The 26,924-nt window shown below is 51.8% G+C and overlaps 1 protein-coding gene across 4 annotated transcripts in view; it reads left to right on the forward strand.

Moving 5' to 3' along the window:
* Positions 1–26,924, forward strand: part of Adcyap1r1 (ADCYAP receptor type I) — a 107,576-nt gene that overhangs the window by 45,340 nt on the left and 35,312 nt on the right. For 2 of the 4 annotated variants that reach the window (XM_028864099.2, XM_037203777.1), the window contains exons 1-3: positions 9,112–9,642; positions 17,559–17,680; positions 18,960–19,065. In XM_028864099.2, the coding sequence (XP_028719932.1) occupies positions 17,615–17,680; positions 18,960–19,065 (172 nt within the window). In that variant the 5' untranslated portion in view covers positions 9,112–9,642; positions 17,559–17,614. Of the gene's footprint in view, positions 1–9,111; positions 9,643–17,558; positions 17,681–18,959; positions 19,066–26,924 lie in introns of those variants that run through there. The other 2 variants (XM_037203778.1, XM_037203776.1) reach the window with 2 other exon arrangements.

Raw genomic sequence — 26,924 nt, forward strand, 5'->3', positions numbered from 1 at the left:
TTGGAGAGTCGAGAGTCTTCGGGTTCTCTTCTCCTTTCTAGATAGGACCCTTTGAGGTTGTGGGCATGAGAATGTTAGTTAGTCAAAGTCCCAAGGAGCAGGTATTAAAGCCTCCGCCACAGCCATGTTGAAGAGCAGAGGACAGCTTCCCCCCTCTTGATGATGGCAGAAGATTCAGAATCCCTCCTAGAAATTCTCTGGGCTCAAATAAGAAAGAGAACGAAAGGAGAGGAACCTGCACGAGATGTGTGAAGTACATGGTCCATTCAGGACATTCATCCCTATCTGACTCCATTTACCAAAATTATCAAGGTCAGTGTTCCATTCCCAACACCAGGTGGTGCTGAGTTGAATCACTGCATGGCTTCTAGGAATGGACTTGACTGGGGCACTGAGGGAGTGAAGAAAACACGAACACATAAATACACAGGGAAGCTGGAATTGGGTGATCTGGGCTCTCAAATGGAGAAACCCCAGTATTCCAGAATCTTGCATACAGAACTGACACGGAGAGGCAGAGTCGTTGCATTCAGCTGAACAGGAGATGAGGTCATTACAAGGAGGCAGGGTTTATGGCAAATATGGTTTATGTTTATCCAACAGCTGGCTCAAGGAGGCAGGTGTAGCTAATCTCAGTAGGAGCAGTCTCTGTAGGGGAGCAGTGTTCAGGCCGTAAACATCTGTGGGGAGAAAGCTATGGTGGACATTTTCTGCACACACTATCACCATCTACTTGTGGACCAGAAGGGAAGGCTTTACCATTTTTCTTCTTGCCCTGAGTTGTCCCCATGGCAGGGGAGGGAAAATTTGCCATTTCCCAAAGGGTCTGAGAGTAGGGTCCTTGTTATGGCTGTGCTCACACCAACAGCACCCATTCACTCAGGACTTTCATCCCTACAGGGTGGTTACCTCCACAGTCACTCACCAATTCTATCATCATCTGCATCTCCACCTCCAACAAGGATGACTCTGTCCGTACCATCTATGTCTTGACTCTGGGTGGGATTAGCATCTGCCCACTGACTCTCCTTTTAGACTCTTTCTGGACAGAGTCTGGAAGGACCTTTGACACAGAGCTACTTCTGGAATCACACACACACACACACACACACACACACACACACACACACACACACACCACACCAGGGCAGGATGAGTCCACTTTAAGGGGCAGGGGGAGGGAGTTTGGGCTAGGGCTTTGCAGCTGCAAGTTTCTAGAAGCCAGTAGGTCTCAGGGAACAAGCAGTTCTTTAAGAAGAGTCCTGTCTTCAGAGAGAGCTCTAGGGAGATGGGTGAGATACAGAGATGCCCACTGAAGAATGCTGGGAGACTCTGAGTAGGGTCAGAGCTCTGTCCTGGATGAAGATTATGGGTCATTTTATGACCTGAGCCAAGGCTTTCTCTGGAGCAGGGATTAGAGGCCAATTTGAGAAAGGGTAAGGGGACAGGCCTGGCTGGACCACAGTATTGGCTGGCTTGAGAATGTTCTGGGGTCTCATACTCAGTGCTTTTTGTGCACTCCCACCATCTTTTCCTGGCTCCTTGGTGTCACTGGCCTTGCCTTTACTTCCCTGGTACTCGAGGCACAGCTACATTCTCCTTAGCGTTTGGGATTTGAGTGAAACAGAAAACCTTCAGAACCTGAGGATCTCTGCAGACTGAATCTGCAGGCTATCCCGATCAGGGGAAGAGAGGGCAGCGCTGGGGTCTGGGGTTTTGCCAGCACTGGCAGCTGGATGAGCAGCTGTAATGGGATTAGGACCAGCCATGCCCACCTCCCTCCCCCAGTAGCCTGATTAGGATGCAGTGTTGGCTCTGCTGACTGGACCAGGCAGCTCTTTGTCCCTCTGCCAGTGCCTAGCAACCCGCACAGGGGAGCCCTTTCCCACCACTCTGTCCACTAGCCCGGCCCTAGGCTCAGAGCACACACAAGCACCACTTGCTTTTTTTTTTTTTGACACTGAAAGGGAGCCAGCTGGTCAGCTGGTCTCTCCAGATCCTCCCATGATTCAGTTCTGAGTTTCTTCTGAAAGTCTAGGCTTCCTTTCCAAGAGTCCTGCTTCCTATCAGCGATGCTTGGGTAGAGTTTCATTATGGAATCCCTGAGTCACGTGGGTCTATTCTAGAAAGTCCCCAAACTCCAGGGTTGAAGGGCAGGGGTCTCAGATTGGTAGGCTGGACTGTAGGACTTGGTGAGTGTATTGGAGAGGAACGATCTGGAAATGGGATCTGTGGCTGTGGGTAAGGGGCACAGCTAAGAGATGCTGCAAACAGAAACTCCCTGTTATTCTCTCGAAGCTGCACTTTCCGAGTGTGCAGAGGGAAGTTAGGAGTCAGTCTCTGGTTTAACAGCGTTCAGCTGCCCAAGTTGGGGCTGGAGCAATGAGCAAAGAAAGACTTGGTCCTCAGGCAGCTTGTGATGGCTTAGGGGAGACATGTCTTATAGGAAGGGACAGGTGGTGTGCCGCGTGTGCACAGAGAGGGCCATGGAGCAAAAGGGCGAGCCTGGTGTGGCTGCGCATTAACTCTAGCATTGCTGAGAAGGAGGGGGATCCCAGGTCTAGCCTGGGCTAAGTAGGGAGAGCCTGTCAGCAAAGCAAGTGGCAACAACATCAGCAACAACAAAAACTAAAGCAAATAAATTGCTGAAAACAGTATGAAAAATGAAAATGAGCAAGCAAGCGAAACATGCTATTTAGCATTTACCCTATGCTAAGCATCACTGCAAGACATGTATATATATATGTATATATATGTGTACATATATATATGTATATAACTGCACACACACACTTATAGATTTTCACAATGGCCTTAAAGACTCACTACTGTTAATTAGCTCTGCTTTCTGGGTAAGGAAATAGAGGCACAGAAAGTTAAACAACCTTGTAGGAATGGCAGTTTGAACCCTGAAGACTGAAGCTGAAGTCTCTGCCTTGCCAGTACTGCTAACCTCAGTTTATCAAGAAGAGATGATAGGGTTCATGTGGACTGAGGAAGAGGAGAGGGGATGTATGAAGAGATCTGGGGAAAGGGTGCTGGGTAGATGTGTCCCTCAGAGAGTGGCCTGGTGGCTCCTTCCAACAATAAGGATGGTAGAGGTAGCCCGGGGGCTGGAGGAAAGCTTCGCACTGGGGACCTGGTGGAAGCAGCAGTCTCTAAGAGCTACTGTGACTAGGGTGTGTCTCTGCTCACCCCCAGATAACATTCTTCTGTGACCTTTCCTTCCAGACAACTGCAGATGAGGTCCCCCATTCTGTAGAAGTATCCTCAAGACATAAAGAAGCAGCCAAAGAGACAGCCTGGTGACAGATCATCAGTCAGGCTGATTAGGAATAAATGAAAACACCTCTCTCTCTCTCTATGGCAGTCATCCCAGGGTGAAACAGACCCAGGACTGATTGCCCCAGGAATGTGAACAGAAGTGCGGGAGTGAAGGAAGTAGCTGAACGTCTTTGAGTCCCCTTGCACATCTGTCCCCTGATAGACAGAAGCAGTGTCGGTGACATTGGGGTTGACCTGAGTGGGCTGGCAGCATCTTTGGACAAAGGACTTGGTTTTTCTGAGACTTGGTTTCTTCACCTGCATAGATGATCACCGTGTCCCTAACCAATAAAGGTTGACAAGCTCACGATGACAGCACAGATCCTGTCATACAAGCTCCTCGTCAACAGTGTTGTAGATGTTGTTTCAGCCTAATCATCAGTGGCTTTGGATGGGTTGATGTAGTTATTCTTCTGTCCTGGGCTTTGGACTCCCCACCAAGGTACAGTGGAGATGGGGGTTGGCAACCCACTTAGAATCAGCACAGAGTGGATGCCAAACACTAGAGGTGCAGCCAGGCTCTGACTTCAACGAGCTGCTATAGTGGGGTGCTGAGCCCCAGTCCGACTCTCACACTCCAGGCTGCAGACGATGGGGACTGCAATAGGTTGAATTTTAACTACCCACAGTTCCTGCCCCTGGTATGAAATATCATATAATCCCACCCTCTTGAGAGTGGACAGGACTCGTAAGTACGGTGCAATTTTGCTTTCCCAATTGGAGCTCTTAGGAGGCAAAGGGGAAGGGATCTTGCTGATGTTACTGAATCTGTTCCCCCAGAGTTGCCTTTAAGTTTACTCCAAAAGAGCCTGGGCCAATCAGATGAGTCTTTTGAAAGAGAGATGGAGGACAGAGAGGCAGAACAACTCTGAGGGTCACAGCATCATGATGGGCCTCAGCAGTACATGGTGACTACCCTCTAAAAGCTAAGGCCCAAGTTCTACAACCAAAAGCAATTGAATTCTGCCAACAGATCGGGATGAGATCCCAGGTCTCCACTGAGCCACGGGCCTGGTCTCTTTTTGATTGCTGCCTTATAGCATCTTGAATAGAACTCCTGTCCAGTCTCTGGATGCACAGAACCTGTGACACATGCCAGCTAGCCAGGAATATTATCTCAGGTCACTCAGTTTGCAATTTGCACAGCTCTAGAAAATCAAAACCATATAGACTCTGTCTTGAATATTTCCAAGGCTTTATAGGTCATCCCCTTCCTGCTAGCTCAGGTTTAGGGCTCAGGCACCTTATGAATTTCTTGCAGACAGTTCTATCTGCTACAGCAAATAATTATTTTATCATCTGCCAAATTGTTCCCAAAGTTGGTCATCAAATAACCTTCTATTTGCTCTACTTTTAATATAATTATCAGCATCATTTGCATGATACTAACTCAGGTTTCAGCCTGTCATAGGCCCTACATTATCTGAACTACTTTTTCTGGGAACGGCTTTATTCATGTCTCATGCAGGCTGCCTCCTCCCACATGCATTATCTGCAATTTCCACACCTCTGTGCCTGCCTGCAGAGGCCCTTTATTAGAGCCAGGGCTGGTGTGGGGTTGGGGCATACTGTATTTATAGAGTAGTCAAGACAGACTCTAGGAAGCTGTAGGAGCAGCAAATGGAAACTGGTTTTGACTATGGTATTTGCAAGGAGGGAGCAGGCATGAATCTATTGTGACAGGACTTTGAGCAGGCCAGGGGTAGCAGACCTGCTCCTAGCTAAGGGTAGGGTATGTGCAAAATGGCCTTTAAATACATGTGTGGCCATTTTATAGCATAGGTTGGAAGGGTCCTTTCTGCAACCAAAGAGGCTGTGCACAAACTCCAGATGTGAAGAAAACAGGAGGGGATGGAGGGATGAGAAAAGAATCCTATGGAGAGAGAAGAGATAGTGTGAGAATAGAAATATTTCATTCTCCATCAACTATGGGCTCCCAGAACATTTGGCTCCCATGAGTAACCAGCTGAATCCCTGGGGAAGGCACTACAGAAGGTGAATGGGAAATGTCACTCACTCTCTGACAAGAAATTGCCTAAGAGTGATGAAGCTATCCCTCTGCAGACAGGCTCTGCTGTCTGCCTGAGATTCCCTCAGGAGGGAATATCTCTATCCCAGAGGAGAAGATGTATATTCAGAGCACAAATCTGTGTGTGGTACCACTCACTGGCTCATCTGTAACCACACCTCTGGGGATGTATACTGCACCGGAAGTTGCAATAAGTATGTATATTTACCTGTGCACTCATCTGGGCAGGACAGAGTATTTGCAAATCTATGTACACAGATCAGAGAGCTGTAGATCAGCACACAGGTCTCTTGCTTTTCCTGTCCATTTCAAAGAATTATTTCTCTCATCCAGTCCACCCTAACATCCGTACTTTCCAACCTCCTAGATGCATATGTTCTTATCTAAGAGTTAGGGAGGCACAGGGCTGGTAGCTGAGACCTCCTCTGCCAGCAGCTGTAGTGACTTGTAATTGAAGTATCATTTCTGATCCCGAACCTTATGAGTGAGGGTTCCAAATCTCTTGCCCCTGGTTCCCACCTGCCCCTAATTCCAAATAGTCCTTGCCTCACTCATCTGTATCCACTGCTGGGCCCTGGAATGGGTGGGGGACAGAGAGAACTTAAGCCTAGCCTCTGAGGGGTGCCTAGTACCTCTGAAGATGGCCTTCCATCCTCCTTGGCTCCCTGTAGCTGCTGAGATATGTCAAGGGATTTCAAGTCCACCAAGGTCACAGTCAGCACAGCATGGCTCTAGACAGAGAACTAACACACATTTCCTTGTTTTTTCAGGGTATCCCAAGGTCTGGGGACCAGGTCCACAAGGTCCCTGTTCTGGTTGTATGAGCAGACCACCTTGGGAGGTTTCCACACAAGGCATGGGGAGGGCTTCTCACAGTGCTCCAGAACACTCGGGCCGTATGCTAAAACACCCTAGGGAGCTTTCAAAAAACACTCCTACCCAAGCCTCTCCACAGACCAATTATCTAATTATCTGCGGTGGTGAGGCCTGGGCAGGGGTGTTTCTTTCAAAGCTTGCAAAGAGATTCTGTGGAGAAGAGCTAAAAAGGGTCCTTTCTCTAGCGGACCGTGCCAGGAATCTGGAGCAGCCTTGGGTCTACAGAGGGAGAGCACACCAGAAATGCCAGCTCTCCACCATGAGACACCTGTGTTTTGGAAGGTGCAGCTCATGTCTGAGTGGCGCCAGGGCTGGGCTAGAGTCACGGAAGGAACGGCTGCCCAGGAGATATGAATGCTGGGTAGGGTGGCCTGGCATCCATCTCCCTCAATCCCTCATCCCAGGAAATCGAATTAAAACCCATATTTTTCAGCTGCTGCCTGCCCAGCTGGCTGGCTGGCTGGCTTGTGGAGAGGGATGAGGCAATGAGCGCCTCAGGGTAAGGAACAATGGGTGCGGAGGCCCCTCATTCTCCTACTCTAGGAGAGGAGGCACCTCAAGAGGGCTCTGGGAGACCATTGACGTGGTGGTTCTTTAGCGCCCCCTCCAAATGCTTTCCAGAGCCTGGCAGCTAGGGTGTGGGTGGTGGGATGCCAAGCATAGAAGGTCAAGGTTAGAACTTGACCTGAAGTTGACATCTTGGGTGAATGAGCATAGAGATAATGAGAAATCCCAGCTTTGTTCTTGAGGATGCTTAGTTTGGGTGACCAGAATTGGTGTAGTTATTATGCACTGGACCATGTTAGGAGTACCAGAGACAAATGCCTGTGACAGGCACAGAGTAGCATAGGGCACAGAAGCTCATCCTGTCCTTATGATGGAGGGGGTCTCACAAGACCCTCTTCTGCTAGGGTATGGTGTTTGGTCTGGTGAGAAAGTCATCTTCGTGCCCCTGGGAAGTGAATCAACTAAGAAAAAGCACCACTTTTGGATGACTTCAGACATACCTGGCTGCGTGTGTCATGGTTTCCATCCACACTCTGCCCTTATCAGATCTATTTAGGCTGGGTGCAAGTAGAACCAGAGGCCTGACTGCCCAATCGGTCTGTGGGGGACGCACCTTCAGATGATTAGGCTGTGAGGAAAAGGGAGGACAGGTGTGTGTGTGTGTGTGTGTGTGTGTGTGTGTGTGTGTGTGTGTGTGTATGAGCACCTCATTTCCTTCTACACAGCTGGCTGCCTGGACAGAGGGAGATGCACACCATAACTGCCTTCTCAGACACTGTGATGTACACCTGGTAACAAAGCACAGAGAGCAGGGTTCTGATTCCTGGACACAGATGTGAAGAGCCAAAAATGTAATAACCCAGGGACTGGATGCACAACTTCAGAGTCCCATAGGGGACGCTGACTATCACCATTTCTGGAATGAACTGCTCTACCGTAGGTGATCCCAGCTCCCAGTTCCATGCATCCCCTAATGCCAATGTCCTGTGTTTCATGCTTCACTTCCTATCTGGAGGCTCCCAACAGCCATGTCTTCCCCTGTATGTCTCACAGTTTGACAGAGTACTTCCACAGGTGACATCTCCTTTGATTGTTCCTGCATCAGGACTGGAGGCTGAGTAGAGAAGCTGACTCCCAGCTTGGGAAAAAAGACTAGAAAGAGATGCAGTGCATTCCAGAGGGTGGTTTTGCTGACACCTACTTAGCACCTGGCTGTGCTCTTTCTAGAGGAGACCCAACCACTCTTGATAGAGAAGACTGGTATTCTTCACTTCTCTTCCTCTGGAACATGGCTGGAAAGGAACACAAGCTAGTGCCAGCTGACAGTGAGGTGAGGGGCCAGTGCTTACTGGGCTACAAGGGGAGCTATCATGGATGTGCTGTCTGTATGTGCTGTCTGGGACATTAGGTTGCTCCTTATTCTGAGCCTTATTGTTTTCTTTTATGAAATGGGGTCTTATGTGTTAGACTCCTGTATGGCTCTCATCCATGGTTCTTCTCTGTGTCCCAGACCTTTCATCTTCAGCTAGACTGACTTTTCCAAAGAAAGGCTCAAGTCTTTTCTCCTTCCCTCTTCCTGCTTGGGGATTCCTCAGAAGGTACGCTGTACCTCAGTGAATGGACTCACAGGGAGGGTGGCCTAGAACTTACCCGAATGGGCAACGGCAGACCTGGTTGAAGGCTGAGTGATGGGGATTCAGAATACTCACGGGATGCTCTGACTGAGGACAGTTACATCCAACTGGGTGTGGCAGGACCGTTGGCTAGGTGCCTTAGCCTGCCGAGTTCTGCTCATTAACCCCCCAAAGTGTGCCAGGATAAGGTTGAGCAGACCACGTCACCAATAACAATAGTAATTTGTTCAGCATCATAGATTGAAGCTAGTACAAGCCTACTACTGGCACACAGACGGTCCTTACTCAGTGTTGTTCTCAAGACAACCAGAAATAGGAGCTATGATTCCATAGCGCAGGTGAAGAAGTCGAGGCTCAGAAATGTCAGGCCACATGCCCAAACTCGCAGAGCTGGCAGGGCAGTCTCATTTATTTTAAGAGACCTCCTATAAGCACCATCACTTCTATAGTGGCTATAGGGGTGTTCTCCAGAGTGTCACATTTGAGGACATCCAGATAGGCACTTGCAATCCAACCCTTGCAGACCCGGACTGTGAGCAGAGAAAGGCCCGAAGGGGGCCTGGGATTTGCTCGTGTGGGGGTGGCAAGGTTGGCAGAGGAGGCTTGGGACACGGTGAGGAGAGGGAGAAGGCTTTCCCTCTTGGATGTTTTGCGGTTGGACAGAAAGGTGGAGAGTCCTGAGGAAGGCTCAACTCAGCCCGGAAGCTCTGCGACAGAACTGGGAAAGGGGGGCTGTTACCTCCGCCTCCGCGCCCTGGGTCTCTGCCGCAGCTCCGGCTTGTGTCAGTGCGGTGGTCCTCATCCAGCTCCCCATCTCTGCCCCGGGCCTAACCCCGCCCCCAGGCGCTCATTGGCCTGCACCCCACCCCCAGCCTGCGAGGTCCGCTGGGGAGGCGGTGGTCTGTCGCCTCCCTCAGCCCCGGGCCTGGCTGCGCAGCAGAGGCGGCGCCTCTCCCGCAGGACAGAGCGGGCCGCGCGGTGCAGAGCGGACGAAAGCAGACGAGGGGCTCCTGGCTCCCATCCCCGGAGGTGACTGGCAGGCCACTCTGGACTAGCGTGGTCCCCGTGTGCACATACGCGTACACGCCGCGGCGCAGGGACACACAGACCCAGCTGCCCGCGGCCACACGCACTCAGAGACCAGGCTCGGCGCGCGCTCCGCGGCTCGCACGCTCCAGCCAGTGCAGCTCCGGGCACGGATTCGCGGGCTACGCGCCCTCCTGCATCTTCCGTCCCGGCGCCCTGCAGCCAGCTCGGCTCTGCGGCCAGCAGGTAAGGGTCATCTCCGACCTGTCCCTCCGCTCCGCTGCACATGCCCAGCTCCAGACGCTTCTCCTCTCCGGCGGGGCCCTTGGACCCCTCCTCCAGCTCAGAGGTCTCCTGGAGCCGCATGCTCCGCCGATCCAGAGCTGGCGAGGGCCAGCGCGGGGCACAGCGCCGGAGCCCAACCTCTCTCGCGGCTGTGGGCTGCTTACGCTTCTCTCTGCCCCATCTAAGTGTCTGGGACCGTAGACTGGGGCTATCATCCCTGTAGACCACTCAGTGGGGATCGGCCTAGCTTTCTCAGCCTTTTCTGGTGCCAGAAAAGGACATTCAGGGAGCAGGGATGACACTGCGGCCAGAGGGACCCCAAGAGGTCTCCCTGTCTCCAGGGCGGACCAACGCGCCTACGCGGATTTGGAAGGGAGATGCTGGAGGGTCCTTGGGGGGACTCGGTTCCACAGTCTGTGGGGTATTTCAGGGGTAGGCAAGCTATGTGCTGGGGATGAAGGTAGGGAAGGAACCAGTTTAGTTTGTCCCCCAGTGGAGATGATAACCTTTGGATTGTTTAAAAAAAAGGATAGTCCAACGATTTTTTCCGCGGCACAGAAAGGTTGAATGAGAGATGCTTGGGCTTTGGTGGTCTAACAAGGAGACGCCCTGCAGGGTCTGTGGGAGAAAATTGTTGCTGGGAGTGGGGTTGCTGAAGTGGGCCCACCTGAGACCCCCGCTGATGGTTTTAAGGGCCCGCAGTAGGTAGCTACTGGGAACAGGACCATATCACCAGCAACAGCCTGGCAGGTTTGGGGGTCTGAGGGACCAGGCACCAGTGCATGGAACTAGATCTTCAGGAGCAAGCACACAGGAAGGGGACAGTGATGGCATTTCACTTGCTGCTAGGGAGTGGAGCATCAATTCCACATGGAGCTCAGAGCCTTCTGGACCATCTTGGCCTGAGAGTAGGTCTTGGTAATTCTTCAGCCCATTTCAGGGCTGGTGTATGTGGCTACTTTTCTTTACTTCAGGCTATGTGTCCCATAACCCTTCACTCTCCAAACAAAAAGAGAAACGGGCCTCTCTTGGGATTTTTCTGTGGCAGCTCAGGTGCATTCCTGTGGGGGTATGTGGGAGTTTAGAGCCCATACAGAGCATGTGGAGGGCAATTTGCCCTAGGGATGCAGTTGAACTGAGGCAGGCCATTCTGAAGGTCAACTGGAGGCTGGAAGGTGGCTGTGGGCATGGGAAGAGGATGGGGTACCGTGATTGAGCCTTTTGGGAGCCCAGGAATAGCAAATAGCTCTAGGTTTGTTCAGGAGGCCGTGGGATGCAATTGGTGTGGTGAGCAGGTGAGGCTGGAGGATCCCCCATTCCCAAGTGTGGGCCTAGGACTCCTGCTCCTCACTGACCTTGGAGAGAACAGGCAAAGGCCCCAGTCTGGACATAAGCCAAAATCTGAATACACAAATTCAAGACAGGACATGCTGGAGCTGGCCTTGAGCCCCATCTCCTGACCAATCCATCAACAAGTGTGTGTGTGTGGTGTGATGCAGATGTGTGAGGAGTCAGATGCAGATACAGTTCCTCCTGCTTTCTGCCATCAGTGGTGGCTCATGGGTGGTGGGGCATCTGTCCTCAGGTCCCCGAGGGTCTGTCTGTCTCTGTGTAGTGAGGGACATGCCTGTTGGAGGACCTTTTCCTGCCCTCCATTCCCATTTTGTGCACGCTTCAGGCTAGCAGGGGGCTGATTGGGGAAGCACTTTGGAACCCTTGCTTTTTGTTTTGTTTTGTTTTGTTCACGCGGTCACCTCTCGGTCGTGCTTCTACTTTTGGACACTCCTTCCTTCCGTTTGTATTGAATGGTGGAATGGACTCAGTGCATGTTTATAGATCAGAATAGAGGTGAGATTCCAGAAAGGACAGGAGATAGGGCCACGAGGTGGCTTTCTCACTGAGAAGGTAGCCTCGCAGGGATGCATTTCATTGCCCAGGAGTGGCACTGAGGAAGCGGAGGACCCTGTGCTACCGGCCAAATGGCAGGGCCTGGGGTGCTCAATGCAGTGTGAGAACTTCACTTAGGACCAGGGACACAATGCTCATCTGTGAGCCACCCATCCTGGAGCTGACCCTGAGGGGACTGAAAGGAGCAGAGGATGTGTGTGAGCAGAGCTGTGATGCTCCAGACCGGGGATATGGGGGCCTTTTACCCTGGAAGGCCTAGAGGCTGTCTGCCACTTCTGAATAGCAGGAACTGGGCTTCTACGCCTGAACGGATTGGGCCTCATGGTCCAGCTGCCTGGCAACATGGAGGCAGGAAAACCCTTAGAAGTGATGTGTTTGTATTGAGCTCTGGATGTCGTCAGAAGCACACAATGATAACCACCCCCACACTGACACACAGAGGAGTGACACACAGCTGGGAAGGCATGTAGGCTTCCCATGACACTTGCCTGGGATCTGAGATGAAATAGAAATAAGCAGCAACAGAGAGACATCCTCACACAGGATCTGGGAACACTTGGTCACAAAAGCCAACCTTAATGAAGGCCTAGGTGTGTGTGTGTGTGTGTGTGTGTGTGTGTGTGTGTGTGTGTGTGTGTGTGTGTGTGGTGTTTGTACATTGTGTTGCAGGAGCCTAGAACATGGGATGTAGCTTTTTTTTTTTTTTTTTTTTTTTTTTTTTTTTGTAAATCTAGCAGATATTTTAGACTCCGTGGCCATCGTACTTGATCTCAGTGACTTTGTCCTGCTGTGTTACCTTGGAAGCAGCCACAGGGGACAGATGAACAGAAACTAAACCTGACTGTGTTTTGGTAAACTTTTTGGACACCTCATATTTTAATTTCATGCAATTTGTATTTTGTGAAATTAAATTCTTTTAATTTCCCACACCATGTAGAAATCATACTTGACTCTCTGACTGTCCAAAACCAGGGAACTAAGTGAATCTAACTGGTGGAAGGGTCCCTATTAGCTCCTGGGCTGGTTAGTTAGAGGCAAGAGAGGGTCCAAGAGGCTGAAGAAAGAGGATGTCTGATCTTGGAGCCCAAGACGCCTGAGCACTAGGCGCTCCTCTTGGTCTCCGAGAGGCATCTGTGTGTCAGTCCCAGGGGAGGCCTCCACTGTGCTCGGGGGACACCCCTACTCCCACAGTATACCTGGAGATGGCACCCATTAAATCCTTCTGATGTCTGAGCAAGCCAAGTCGTGCCTAAGCCCCTCTTCTCCTGTTCCTCTCACGAGGGAGAAGCCAACTCAAAACCTCACCTTGGATCCCTCGGTAAAACTTGGCAAGACCTCAACAAGCCTGAGCAGGAGGGAGGGGCTCTTAGTTCACGGCTGGGGACCGAGCACACCGGTGGGCTGTCGGGAGGTGGTGTTCCAAGGTTGGAATGGCCTCTCTCCTCCCAGCCCTCCCCAGATCCTGAGTAGCACGTGGCTGTTTATTCTCCCTGGCAGATGGGCAAGTGGCACGCTGGCCGAGATCACTGGCAGCCGCTGTGCACCTTGGAATCTCTTCACTGGGGACCTATGGCTCGGCGAGCAAGCTCACCCTCCTTTCTGCTTCTCTCTTGCCCTGCTGTCCTCCAAGGACCTTTCTTTCCTGCCACACCTTCCAGGGATGCTTTGCCGTCATATTGCCCCCACACCTCAGGATCCCGCCCACTTTCCATCAATTTGGTCCTCACCCTGAAGGGCCGGCCCTATGGTTGCTCTGCTCAGTGGCCAGAAAAAAAAAATCTCTTTCCCTTGTGGGGGTGTAGCAATCTCTTCCCACTCAGTGATACCCCATTTCCTGATCCTGTCTTCCAGTGTCCCTAGCTGCTAGACTGGCTCCAGCCTCCCCTACCTCCTCCCCATCCCCTGAGGTCTTGCCCGGGAAGTGTCTCTGGTGCAGGGACATATATGGGGCCCAGGCCTGTGTGAGGGGATAGGGATGGGACAGTGCTATCCTCATGTCCATCCCTGTAGGGGCTTCACAGGGCAAAGGAATTCAGAGTAGGAAAAGATGCAGAGGAATACCAGACTCCGACTGAGGACCCGGACCAGCTGTGGGAGGAGTTGTCAGTGGCCTGCAGCAGAAACCACGCCCCCTCTGAGCCCGGCAGATGGCCTCTGCTGGGTTTGGTGCAGTGAGGGCGGCTGAAGGGTCTGCAAATCCCCCCTTCTTCTGACGAGGAAAGTCTCGAGGTCTGTGAGTCACCAATTCTCCAGTGTGCTGACTGGTGATGTAGCAGCAGCTGCTGCTGCTGTCAGTTCCTGTTCAACTCACTTCAGAACTGCTGCAGCCTAGGGAGGGCAGGCCTTCTCTTACTAGAGGGCTGGGCCTGTTCCGGGGTCTCCTGGACCCCCTGAAGTTGAGTTCACATCTCCCTCCTGTCAGGCATATCTCTAGGATCCACACCGTGTAACCTTGGGAAACACCTTCCCACTCCGGCCTCAGCTTCCCCGTGATGATATCAAGTGGATCTCAGGCAGGACTGAAATGCTCTGTTCACAGCTGTTCTTCCTGACGATGGGGGCAGGTACAGGTAGGCCTGCCTCTGCACAGGCAAATGGCGGCCAGTAGTAGAGGATCTGCACACCTCTGAGCCTGTGAGAACTCATCGGGGGTGCCGCAGGCTCCTTTACAAGTGATAGAGCAGTCAAGGGACACACATGTTTTGGCGCCACTTTCTAGCTCTGTGGGGTACTTCCTGTGTGACCTTGGAGAAGTTGTCTAGACTCTCTGCGCCCCTGTCATCTCCCCTGTAGAACGAGGATGGTGCCAGGAGCTACCTCGTAAGTGTCAGTCGGGTTCCAGAAGTCGATGGGTATTCAGTTTCGAAGAGCGCCCAGCACACACGGAGGGCTTAGTAAGTACCGGCCATTAGGAGATAAAGTGCAGCCATCCTGCTGTCCCCAGTGTATGGGACTGAGCGTGGAGGGGACAGCACTGTGGCAAAAGAATCATGAACACAGAGAGGGAGACACCTCACAGATGCCAGGCTGTGGCACATCCTTGAAGGGCTGCCGTTGGGACAGGCATGGCTGTCCTGCCCACTTTGCAGACAACGTGTAGAGGCTAAGCAGGAAGCGTAAGTACTTTGCCTGAGGTCAAGACGAAAACCTCCAGGGAAAACTTCCCACTTCTCTTCCACTCAGAGCTCGGAGGCAGAGCTTGCTTGTTCTCAGAGCCACCTGCCCAGCACGGGGTTTGAACCCCAGAGAGCACGGGGTGGGATGAGTAGGCATGCAGGGTGCCCAAGTCAAACAGCCTGATGCGCCTCCTCAGGGTGGGGTGTCTGACAGATCTATGGTGGCCTGTCTCATTCCGTGACAGGGACACTTGCTTCTCCAAGGAGTTTTGAGGCAGAGGCAGCCTGGGTAGAGAGGAGCAGTAGGCTGGTGTGGCAGATCCAGGGGACACATCTGGGGAGGCTGCCTGTGGAGGACTGTGTCTGGGCCCCACAGAGCACTGTGGAAAGCATAGGCTAGGTGCTACCAGGAAAGAGTGGGGGCAGGACAGAAACACCCGGAAGAGCAGAGGTTACGTGAGATCTCCAGAGTCAGGAGGAGAAGCCAGGGCCTGAGCCCTCTGTGGTAGGGATGAGGTGGAGCAGCAATGGTTACCCAGGACCGTAGCTCTTGCCTGGTGGCCGCCCCACCTGAGATACTCACCTATGTGCTCTCCATGGCTCCTGTGTCAACACTATGTGTATCTCCCTGGATTGTGATTTGTCTGGGAGACTGGACACAGAACCAGGGATCCCTGTACATATCTGCAGGAGGATGGCGTGTCTGTGAGCTAGTAGTATCCTCACAGTGGCGTCTTCTGTACGTGGTTCTGGGTCTCCATAAAGGGACACACGAGGGGAGGTATGACAGATGATCATATTGACGCCTGCAAGTGGAAGTTCTGCGGATATTGGTGGTTTGGTGTCTGTGGACGTGACATGTGTCTATGCTCATTTCAGAGAGGGGAGGGGAGAGAGAAGGAGAGGGAGAGGATAGACTACCAGGCCCCCACCCCACCCCATCGTGACCCCTCCACCAGAGAGAACCTTAGAGCTGTAGCTCTCTTTGTTCCTGCGTGCATCCCAAGGTTCTCACAAGGGTTAATGCAGAACCACGATAAGCCCAACAACACAACAAAATGGGAGGCCCATCCTGACGGAGAGGGTCTGGGATGGAGAGGAGGTAGATGTGTCTGGGGACAGTCTGGTCCTAAAGGGTTTCCCTGGGGACCACAGCTCTGTTTTGGAGTCTTCATCTTGAGATTACTCAAGGTGAAAGAGAGTCAGCCCCCACTTCAGAGGACATCCCGCTCTTACTGGTTTTTCTGTCCTGAACTAGCTGGGAAAGATGGCTTCTCCCTCCTGATGAGGTCCCCAGAACTAGATATTCCTCTCTCCTAGCCAAGCCTGAAGTCATTTTTGCAGGCAGAGTCTGGGAATCTCAGACTGGTAGAGGTGATTGCCCCCTTTGGGGGAACCACCAGTGCTACAACCAAGGCTGCCTGTAGCCGTGAGGAGGTGTTGGAACTCAAGCCCGTGTGCCTACCTCGGTCTGTCCCCAGCCTTCTCCCAGCCCACCCAGCCCTACTTTCCCCCTCTCCCAGTACTTGTCAGCTCTCTGAGGCCTCCTCAGCATCTCTGACTGAGCTGTAGACAGAGGAGGGGCGTTCTTTTCTCTCCATCTTCTTTCCTGTTGCTGGTCTTTATTCCTCATTTTGGGTATTTGTCTATGACCTGGTTGAGCCAAAAGGGTTGAAAGAGGGCGTTAAGACCAAGCAGCAGGGGCACAGAAGCATGGGTGACAAAAGCTGGGTGCATAGGACATGTGGGTAGAGGGGGCAGGCTTGTTTCAGCTCCTCGCGGCCTCCAGAGTGAAGCACTTTTGTATTAGCTGTGCTCCGATAGGGCTCCTTCATAAGCCTTCCCACAGCCGTGTAGTAATAACCACCATCACTCTGGAGGGATGACAGCACTCTGCTTAGCAGGGCCGGTGTGACGCTGCTGCAGTGAGTAGACTCACATACGTTGCTCTCTGTCCAAGGGCAAACCTTCCCCAAGTGCAGAGCTCCCGAATGGTGAGGCATTTGTATCCATAGTCAACGGCTGTGACTGTGACTGTGAGCTCGGTTCCTCCAGTGTCCTCAGTTATCTGTAGCTTTTCTGGTCCCGTCTGGGGTCCTGGTCCCTCCCACACCTGTCCTTGAGGTCCAGCAGCACTAAGATGTGAGCATACCCTCTAGTAGTCACTGAGGACAAAGTGGGGTGGGACAGGGCGAAAGGGGAATGCATCTATCCCAACTGTGCAGTGGGAGCGAAGAGGCCCTTTTAGAGTGAGCAGATGCTATAGAAGTTCATTTCTCCATACCAGAGCAGCTTGGAGTTCGCTCGGCTACCCAGGCTGGAGAGGTGTCTTGCTGCCACAGACCGCACAGTGATCCTGGCTTCTATTCCACTGTTATTCTCCAACTGCTGGGAAATTATTCTGTGTCCCCCCCCCCCACCTTGAAAAGGCGGACCCTGCATTTAGAAGGGAAAGTGAAAGAGGTAGGCGCATATGTGCCCTGCAGAAGAGACTCACGCTTGTGCCTGAGAACAAGGGAGCCTGGTAAATGTCACTGCTAGGTGGGCATGCGTATGCCAGCCAAAACGCTGTTCCTGTGTGGAAGCAGAGAACGTCGAGACACGGAGACAGTTGGTCTACTGCAGAGGCATAAGCTGCCCTGGAGTGTTCCAGGAGCCTGGTAGCTGAGCTGGCATGTACCTACCCACATGCGGTGCCCTCCTGTGGGCCCAGTGCCGATGATGCTCAACCCGTGTTGGTGGGACCGAAGAGTTAAAAAGAAGGAGTTCAGGCCCCAAGGGTTAACCAGGGCTGGAAAGCCTAGACTGGGAACCCACTGCAGTTGACCTGGGGTGCTCTTTCCTTCCCTTCAGCCTGTGGACAGCGGCGCTGATTCTCCACTGCTGGGAGCCGCAGCCAGAGATAGAGGATGGGAAGCACCATGGCCAGAGTCCTGCTCGGCTGCTCCCTGACGGTTCTCCTCCTGCTGCCTGTGGTAAGGGCCCAGAGTCTCCCTCCACGCGTGTGCGGAGCCTCCACCTGGAGACCCAGTTATGTCTGTGTACTCTCAGCCAAGCTGTCCCCCAGGCTGGCATTTTTGTCAGTGTCTGCCAACACTCACCGCCCCCACCCCACCCACCCCCCACACTCTGTACCACTCATGTTTCTGTGGTGTGAATTAGTTAAATGGTTTTTCTCAAGACTGGTGCTGATTGGACTGAAAGGTGTTACAGAGTTTACAAGTCTATTAAGATGGTCTCATGTGCTGTGGCATTTAGAGTTGCATAGTATCTGGACAGCTCTACAGTGTGCAGGGTTCCTGGTTAGGGCCACAGAATGGTCTTCTGGTCCCCATCCCATGAGGCCCTCTGACATTAGACTCAGGGGCCTGTCCTCTGCTCAGACCTCTCCTGAGCGAGGGTGAAGATCGGGAGGGGAGGAGGGTTCCATTTGGGCCAGGATGGGGCTGTCCTTAGAGCCCCAGGTATCCAGCCTCCTGATCTCTATCTCCCTACGTGATGGGATAGGCACATCCCCCTCTCTGTGAGAAGCTGGGGTTGGATCTGTCTTGGGACATGGCCCTTGGCAGCTCCGATCTTTGCCAAGGGAATCATTCCTGACCTGGGATGTGATGGAAATGAACTTGGCCATCTGTCATGATCATCTACACTTGGCTGTAAAGTTCCTGGATCCTGCCATGGGACCCGAGACGGGCTTTGTACCATACCATCACTGAGCCTGTCTTTCCTCCTCTGAAAGAGAGAGGTGAGGCCCCTGGATCCTACCGTTACCCTTTGTCTGCTGTGGCAGGGTGCTTGCTCCTATAGCTCTCAGTTTACCAGGCCTCACCTGCTCCTAAAGTGCAGCAAGAGTCAGAAGATCAGATTCAGATCCTGTGAATAAGTTAAGTAACATCTCTGCTGGGTCACACATTCTCTGCAACAGAGAATGAGGAAAACAAAAAATAGCCCCTCCTTTGTAGTGTTTATGAGCTTCTAGCATGCATGCACACATAGATGCTCAGCTGCTGGAAGGCAGCCCATGCAACTCTTAACGTCACCATACTGTGCAGACTGAGGCTCAGGAACCCGTGGGACCCACACACTGAGTTGGAGTCTGTGGGGAGCCCTCATGGCATCTGTAACAAAGTAGATGTTGGTGCCCCTGTTGGTCTGAGGTCTGTCACCCTCCTGCTTAACACTTTGCTTCTAAGTCAAAGCGGAAGGGCTGTCAATGGAGGCCCTCGCTCTCTCATTGTTCCTCATGTCCCACAGGCTATTGCTATGCACTCTGATTGCATCTTCAAGAAGGAGCAAGCCATGTGCCTGGAGAAGATCCAGAGGGCCAATGACCTGATGGGCCTAAACGAGTCTTCCCCAGGTGAGTGAGGTGGCACACAGGCTGGTGTCCTCAGCACATGCAGGCTAGCTGTGCAGACGTGGTGGGAGGGTTTGGAACTCTGGAGCCTTCAGAACGCCCTCTGAGGTCATGGCATTTGACATCTGCCCTGCTCAGTGACGCTGGGTGGCTCTCCTTGTGCCAGTCTGGGCTGGACTATTCTGGGTAGCTTAAAGTGACTTCTCTTGGACCCGGTCTGGATAGCAGCTATCAACAAGCTTGTTCATAGGCCACCTGGGGCCAGTGGCAGCGGGAATGCAGCTGTTATGGTGGTCGGGTTATAGGGTATCTGGCCAGATGGAGGCAACGGGGTGGGGTCATTTCCTATCTGCTGGGTCAGGCAGAAACCAGGGTTGAAAGCAGAAGCCAACCCCAGGGCTTTGGTTAATGTGGCACTCCTGTATCATATGCTGGATGTGGCCGCATACATCTGTAGCTTTGTTTCTTCAAATGATCCCAAGGATCCCAAAAGGTGCCTCCTAACAATTCAGGTCCTGAGGGAGAGGCACAGCTCCTAAGACCCAGGGGTCTTCTTCCAACTCCCCCTGCAGGGGTAGGGGAGGTTGGGTGGGCATCTTAGAGAGGTCATGCTTTTCTCCTGCTCCTGTCACGATGCAGAGTAGGCTGGGGTGGGGATCCACTACATCCTGAGGAGTGTACCTTTCCCTCTGGACTCACTCAGCTCTTCTGAGAACAGTCTGCTTGAAGACTTTATTAATCTTCAGCCCGGTTAAACAGAATTTCCGCTAGGCCAGCTTTACACCAGCAGCTTCTTCACAAAGACTGACGGGGGCGGGGGTGCTCCCAGCTTGGCATGGCTGCTTCACTGCCAGACCAGAAGTGGACTCTAGCCCATACCAACTAAGGACACTGAGGAAAGGGGACAGATGAGTGTACAGTGAGAGGACTCTGTATACTCTGATCTAAGTGGCTACTTTGCGTGGGTGAGAAAGTGGGTCCTGAAGGGAAGACACCCAGTGCCTGGGTACCATATGGGTAGACCCCATTTTGCAGCCTGCGTCCTGACGGGGAGTCATTGGTCCCAAATGGCTGCTCTCTTGCCCATAGGGTGTTCTTGTCTGCAGGCTGAAGCAAAAGAGGACAGGTGTGGGTAGAGCACTGATAGAAGGAGGGGCCGGTGGTGGTGGGAGGGGCTTCACTGGTGGCTTTGGAGAAGAAGAGGTGAGGGCCAGGAGGAGCAGGGAGGAGAGAGTAGCTTGGAATACCCACCCACCAGGGGACCTTTTAGGAGGACATCTGCAAGCCACAGTACAGATTAAACCAAAATCTTGGCTTGACATAGTTACAAGACATTCAATAGCTCCCAGGAGGTTCTGATGAGAAGCTAGAGCTATGAAAACTGGTCCAAGGGAGGGGTGGGCAATGGACTGCGCGTGAGACAGGACCAATGGGAGAACACTGCAGGCTGTTTGCAGTCACTCCTACTTCACAGATGAAGAAACAGATGCGAGGGAACCCCCGCACCTTGCTCAAGGACACAGTTCACTGCAAGTGGGGCCTGACTTTGGGCGGTCTATATTCTCAGTCACTGGAACAGACTGCCTCAGGACAGCATACTCTGAGGCCCAGCATGACTTCCATATCACCTCTGAAGATATGTAACACCTCAATTTTCTTGGGTCTAATGGAGGGGGGATTATATGTAGCAGCTGTCATCTGTAGGAAGCAAAATGGCTTGAGGACTTCAGAGTCACTGCATCTAAGTCTCCCTCATGGTATAAAAAGCTACAGGCTTCGCCTTTGCCTAGGTCAGACTTCTTCTGACAAGGTAGACACCATTTGGAACTGTCTGGAAAGTCTTTCTGAAAGAGAGGGGAGTGTAGTCAGACTTTATTGGACTGCCAGCCCCCAAATAATGACATGGAAACTTATTATTAATTATAAATACTTGGTCTTTAGCTTAGGCTTGTTCCCAACTAGCTCTTATAGCTTAAACTATAACTTACAACTGTTTCTATTAATCTATGTTCTACCATGTGGTTCTTTACCTCTCCTCCATTCTGTATGTCCGGCTCCCTCAGTGTCTCACTGGCATCTCTTAAGCACATAGATTCGTCTCCAGTTCCTCTCTACCCCTGGAAGTCCTGCTTAGTCTCTCCTGCCTAGCTATTGGCCATTCAGCTCTATTGGCCATTCAGCTTTATTGGTCATTCAGCTCTTCATTGAATCAATCAGAAGGCGCCTTTCACATAGTGTGATCAAATATCCCTCAACAGGGGAGGGTTGAGAACCAGTCCTGGCTTCAGAGAGCTGAGGAGAGGAGGGAGGGCAGGAGAACAAGCCTAGGTAGGGGTGGCTTAAGACAGGTGAGAACTGTGAGCTAGCTCTTATGGACTAGGTGCTAGCAGAGAAGGCTTGGGTCCTCAGTGTTCATGCCCGCACACAGCTTGTCCACCCAAGTCAGCAGTGATGCTTCCTCCCACCTGAAGATGACATTATCTTCTCAGAGAGTCCCTTTCTTGCTTCCTTGCCCATCACCTAGAAGCCCATGCCAGGGTGGTAGGTAGAGTCTGTGTGTATTTTTGGATAGGTCCAGAGATCTCAGCTCCCCCAATCCACTACACTGCAGGTGAAGAGTGAAAAGTCTCCCTGATTCCAGGTTTTGGTGGACACATGAGGAGCTGTGGAGAAGAAGGCCTTGGGTCTGTATTCAAGGGGGCCTGCATTGCTCAGAGCAGAGCCCCACAAAGGCAAAGGGTGTTTGCATAAATGCCGCAGTGGTGGAAGGTCCACTAAGGAAGGGCAAGGGTAGAGGAAGGGAGGTCCCCTTGGGATGGCCGTGTTGAGTGAAGCATCCATCAAATCTGTGGCCGAAAGGTCCTATGGCCTGATCTGCAGCAAACAAACATTTGCATAGGCAGCTTCTGGGCACCATGCCAGGATTCAGGGTCTAGGACAGCCAACCCTTGTTCTCAGTCCCCAAGGGAAGGCCTCCATGTCTTCTGAGCCTCATATGAGCCTCATGCCTGCCTCTAGGGCTGTCTTCACCTGGGTCTTCAGATTAAACAACCATGTGACCCTAGAGCAGGGGCCATCTCATTGTCCTTTGCAGGGCCATTGACATCCCTACAAACACTTTAAGGTACCCATGAACACAGTCTTTTCTCACCCACAGCCAAGGTCAGCAGCATCTGGGGCTCAGGCTCCAAGGAGGTGTGTTCTCCGAGTCAGCCCCCAGCTGATTGTAAAGTGTGTCCAAGCTTGATAACTCTAGAGAACTGCCTCTACTACTGTGCCCACGTGATGTCAGGCATGAGAGAAAAGGTCACGGAGCAGGTGAATCAAGCTAAGATATCAGTATCTCTGGGAGTGGACTGGGGTTAAGAGCTGTGTTGTGCTGTCAGCCTTGGTTGGGGAGAGTAGAGATTTGTGAGCTGTAGTCTCCTTCTGCCTCTCCCTCTATGTTGTCCCTGAGCACTTATCTGCACAGACACTGCCAGGAAGTAGTGCTAACCCCGAGACATGCTTGAAAAAAGCCTGCCAGTTTGCTTCAGCGCCTGGGAGTGTGTGAACTCAGGGCAGCTTTTATACATGTGCACATGCGTGCATTCACTAGCTTTTCAATGTCCAGGCCACTTAAGAATTGTATGGCTGGGCAGCCTCCCAAAGCATCACACAGTGCAGAAATGCAGACCTTGGTGGTCTGGTCAGCCACTGCACATGGCCCCTTTGTGCAGTCAAGAGACTGTAAACAGGAGATGTGTGAGAACATGTAACATGGCACAATGCTTTACAGTAAAATCAAAAAGTTAAGTACACTGTGAAATAATGATAAAAGTATAGTTTAGTAGATTCATGGAGCCAAGAATCTAGTCAGTTAGTCTGCACCATATGTAATTGTGTGTGCTGTGCTGTTTCATGTGACTGGCAATGAGGCGGATGTTCCCACCAGCGTCGCCACACACGAGTGACTTTAACATGGTGATGGCATCACCGGTGGCAGGGACTTCTCAGCTCTAGTGTAATGTTAGAAGATAGCCGTGGCATACCTAGTAAGCTGGGTCTGTTGGAATGAAAGCCTGGTTTGTTGGTGGGGAGGGCCTTGTGTGGCACTGTGGTGGGGGATTACTGTCTTGGGGAGGCACCTATATTCCCTCATCATCCTGATCTTCAGGGCCGGAAATACCACCCCATCATTTTGAGCATGTGTTGAAGGGGTTTCTTGGGAAGAGGACCAGGGATGGAGGTATATTTCACTGTTTTGTTTCCAAATCCCTGGATCCTGCATGGGACTTGAGCCAACTCTGAGTCTGGCTCTGCCATGTGACATATGAAGCGGCTAGAGCCAGAGGTGCTGTCACTGGGAAGTCACATGGAGAGTCTCAGCCAGCTCTGGGTGGGTGCCCAGAACTCCTGACTGGGGACTTCCCTTTCTGCTGCACTGTAGCAGTGCCCCTGGAGGAGGACTGGAGGAGGGGAGGGGGCTGCTGTGCCTGGGAACTGGGGCTTGTCTGTGCACGACAGGCCCTGTAGCTCCATCCTGTGATCCCTCTACCTGCATCAGGGTTTGTTTGCCTAGGTTGTGGCCAGCAGCATCTCCTCTTTTGTGAGGCTTGGAGCTGTGAGCACAGGAACCTGCCTGTGTCCAGGAAGAGCTGCCCTACCTAGCCTTCAGTGAATGCCCCATGCTGAAAGTGAATGCCGTGGCAAGTCAGGGGAGAGGTCTTCATGCTGCCTTTCTGGACTTGTCTTAGGTAGAGTTCAGGTGCCTAGACCACCCCCACCGCCAACCCTACTGGCCTTCCAGCTGCTCTAACACTCACTAGGCCCAAGCATGAGCAAGTGGGTGTCTATAGAAACCTTTGCTCCAAGGAACTTACCCCATGTAGGGTTCATAGGAACCTGACTGAGAGCTTGCTCAGACTCATCTTCTCCAGGAACTCCTCCTCTTGGAACTCAAGCAAGTATCAGACTCTCTTGAGGGTTTGTGAAGCACAGGTTGTTGAGTGGTCTCAGGGTATCTCCTGCCTAGGTCTGGGTGGGGCCTGAGCTTCTGCATTCTGGGAGGCTGCCAGGTGTGTTGCTGGTTTGGGGGTCACATTTGGAGATTTGCTGCCTTCAGCTCTGCCCCTCTCCTTTAGCACTCACATCACAGGAGGGGGAGGGGTCCTCATCTGATAAAGCCAGAAACCTTGGCTGTCAGGAAATTGAATTGTTTTTCCACTCTCAAATTGTGTGCTCAGATTGAGGACCTTCTTTAAGAATAGCTGAACATCCCTGGGTGGATCTTGAAAGGAAGGGAGGACCGTGGCTTTGTCTGTCACTCTGGTGTCCCTGGACTCACGAGTTTTGAACTCTATGTGGAACTGGACAGAATCATCACCATGACAACCCCTGATTAGCTCCTCATTCTGTTCCCTTCAAAGACTAATGGCTCATGCACTCTCTCTCTCAGCCCCACGCCTAAGTAGGTTCTGTCTCCCCGTCTCCCCCGCTGTCACAGGAGTCACCGCTGCTTGCTTGGTACGGAGTGTCATGTCGTGTCGGAGGGAAGGTGGTCACACCCCTCCAAGTGTGCAGCACTTCCTGGCTCCTGGTGCCCTCAGTCCTCAGTAGGGCTTGTGTGGGTTGAGCCGGGAGGGGCTAAAGGTGGGGCTGGTGCAGACCTGGGGAGTAGAGGAGAGATCATGGCGGGGGGAGGATTTGGTGGGGCATCCATCAAGGGGAGCGAGCTCTGAAGGGATCGAGGCCTGCTCCAGAGGTGGGAACTTGAGCATCTTCTCTCTGAAACCCACGGTCTCACTGAGGACTGCGCTTTCACTGTCCTGTCCTGCTTTTGCTCGGCAGCCGCCTTTGCCAGCTCCACTTCGGAACCTTGGCATTCTTGGGTGTTCTTCCGTGAGACCAAACATGCTTTTCAACGTGTCTAATTCTCTCACCATTTGGCACCTAACTAGTCCTTACATTGTGACAGTCTATCCATCCATCTGCCCTTCTACCTACCGCCTACCCACCCATTACCCACCTATCCATCTACCTACCTGTACATTCAAACATCCACTCATCCGTCCATCTATCCACCTTCCCACTCATTTATATCTTCATCCATCCGTAGAGATGCTCAAGTGAGAACCAGGCTGACATCAGTGATACTTCCTTACCTCTCTTGTATGTGAGTCATATCACATAGACTATGCGGCAGTTGCAAGCCAGCCTTAAAGACCAGAGATTAGATCAATGACTTTTTTTTTTTAACTTAATACAAGTCATCAGTCAGTATAGTTAGCTATAGTGGGAAGACAGAATTTAGCTTTGCCTAGTCATTAAGAGACCCAGGCTCCTTCCTTGTTGGAACACTGACACCCTTTGTATGTTATAATAGGCTGTCTTTTGGGCCACCGACCAGCTCCCAAATCATGACACAGAGACCTATTATTAGTTACAAATGCTCAGCCTTAGCTTATGCTTGTCCCACTAACTCTTGCAACTTAAATTAACCTGTTTCTCTTCATCTATCTTTTGTCTCAGGGCTTTTTACCTTTTTTTTTCATTCTGTATGTCTTACTCTGTGTCTGTCTTTCTGGCCCTGGGTTGTCTCCTTCTCTCTCTCTCTCTCTCTCTCTCTCTCTCTCTCTCTCTCTCTCTCTCTTCTCTCCTCTTCTCTCCTCTTTTCTCTCCTCTTCTCTTCTCTCCTCTCCTCTCCTCTCCTCTTCTCTTCTCTCTCTCTCTCTCTCTCTCTCTCTCTCTCTCTCTCTCCCTCTCAGCCTAGATTCAGCCTCCTCTTTATTCCCTGTGCCTGCCAGCCCTGCCCATCCCTCTACTGTCTGGCTATTGGCCATTCAAGCTTTTTATTAGACCAATCAGGTGCCTTAGGCAGGCAAAGCAATACATCTTTACATGATTAAACAAATGCAGCATAAAGAAATGTAACACATCTTTGACTAGTTAAACGAACATTCCACAACATTATATGGTCTCAAGGGTGTTGCTGAGAAGGAAGAGAGAAAAGTAGTAAAGGCTCCAGGGTAGCTTTGGAGACTAGTTCTCCTCTTCTTCCTCCGTCCTAAAGACTTAGAGTTCAGGGTAGGAGTCACATGACATGGGTGAGCACTAGCCATCTGTGCCACATTTCAGCTCTGTCCTTCACCATGCCCTGTTGTTCTTGTCTCTAAAGTGTCCTACAGAGTTCTATCCATCTTTGCTGCCATTACTCTGAATCAATCCCTTTCATGATCCCTGGGCTACCTCCATATCCTGGCATGACTTTCTTTCTCATTTTTGCCATTGTGTTCTCTCTGATCCACTAAATTGGATCACCTGGACACTATCTTAAAAGTCTTCCATGGCAGGCAGAGAAAGATGCCCTGCTACCATCTAGAGAGAGATCCTTACCTCTCAGTTCCCTAAACCTGCAAATATATCACCTTCCCTGACGGGGGACTTTGCAGATGATCTGGTGATAATAAGAATGCCTTAGGTGGCTTGGATGGACACAGAGTGATAGTGAGAGTCATTAGAAGTGAGAGGAAATGGGAGAGTTGAGGAGCCTTAGGATGCCAAGCTCCTAGTTTTGAAGCTGGGGGCAAGGACCATAAGCCCAAGAGCACTGGTGACCACTTGAATTCAGGGTCATTGGAAGGTTCATTTCCCTGAGCCACTAGCAGTCTTACTGATGCCCAATTCTAAACAGATGAGACTCATTTCAGGCCTCTTTCCTCCAGGATGGTATGATAGTAACTTGTGCTGCCCAGTGATGCTGAATTTCCTTATAAACCTCCCAGCCCCAATAGGAAACTAGCCTATCACTCACTCAGCATAGCATTCCAGACCATTGTAAGCTCCACGAGGCCCAGACTGGCTGCTTCTGCTTCATCTGCACT

This window comes from Peromyscus leucopus, chromosome 3 (assembly GCF_004664715.2).
Source record: "Peromyscus leucopus breed LL Stock chromosome 3, UCI_PerLeu_2.1, whole genome shotgun sequence".
NCBI lineage: Eukaryota > Metazoa > Chordata > Mammalia > Rodentia > Cricetidae > Peromyscus > Peromyscus leucopus.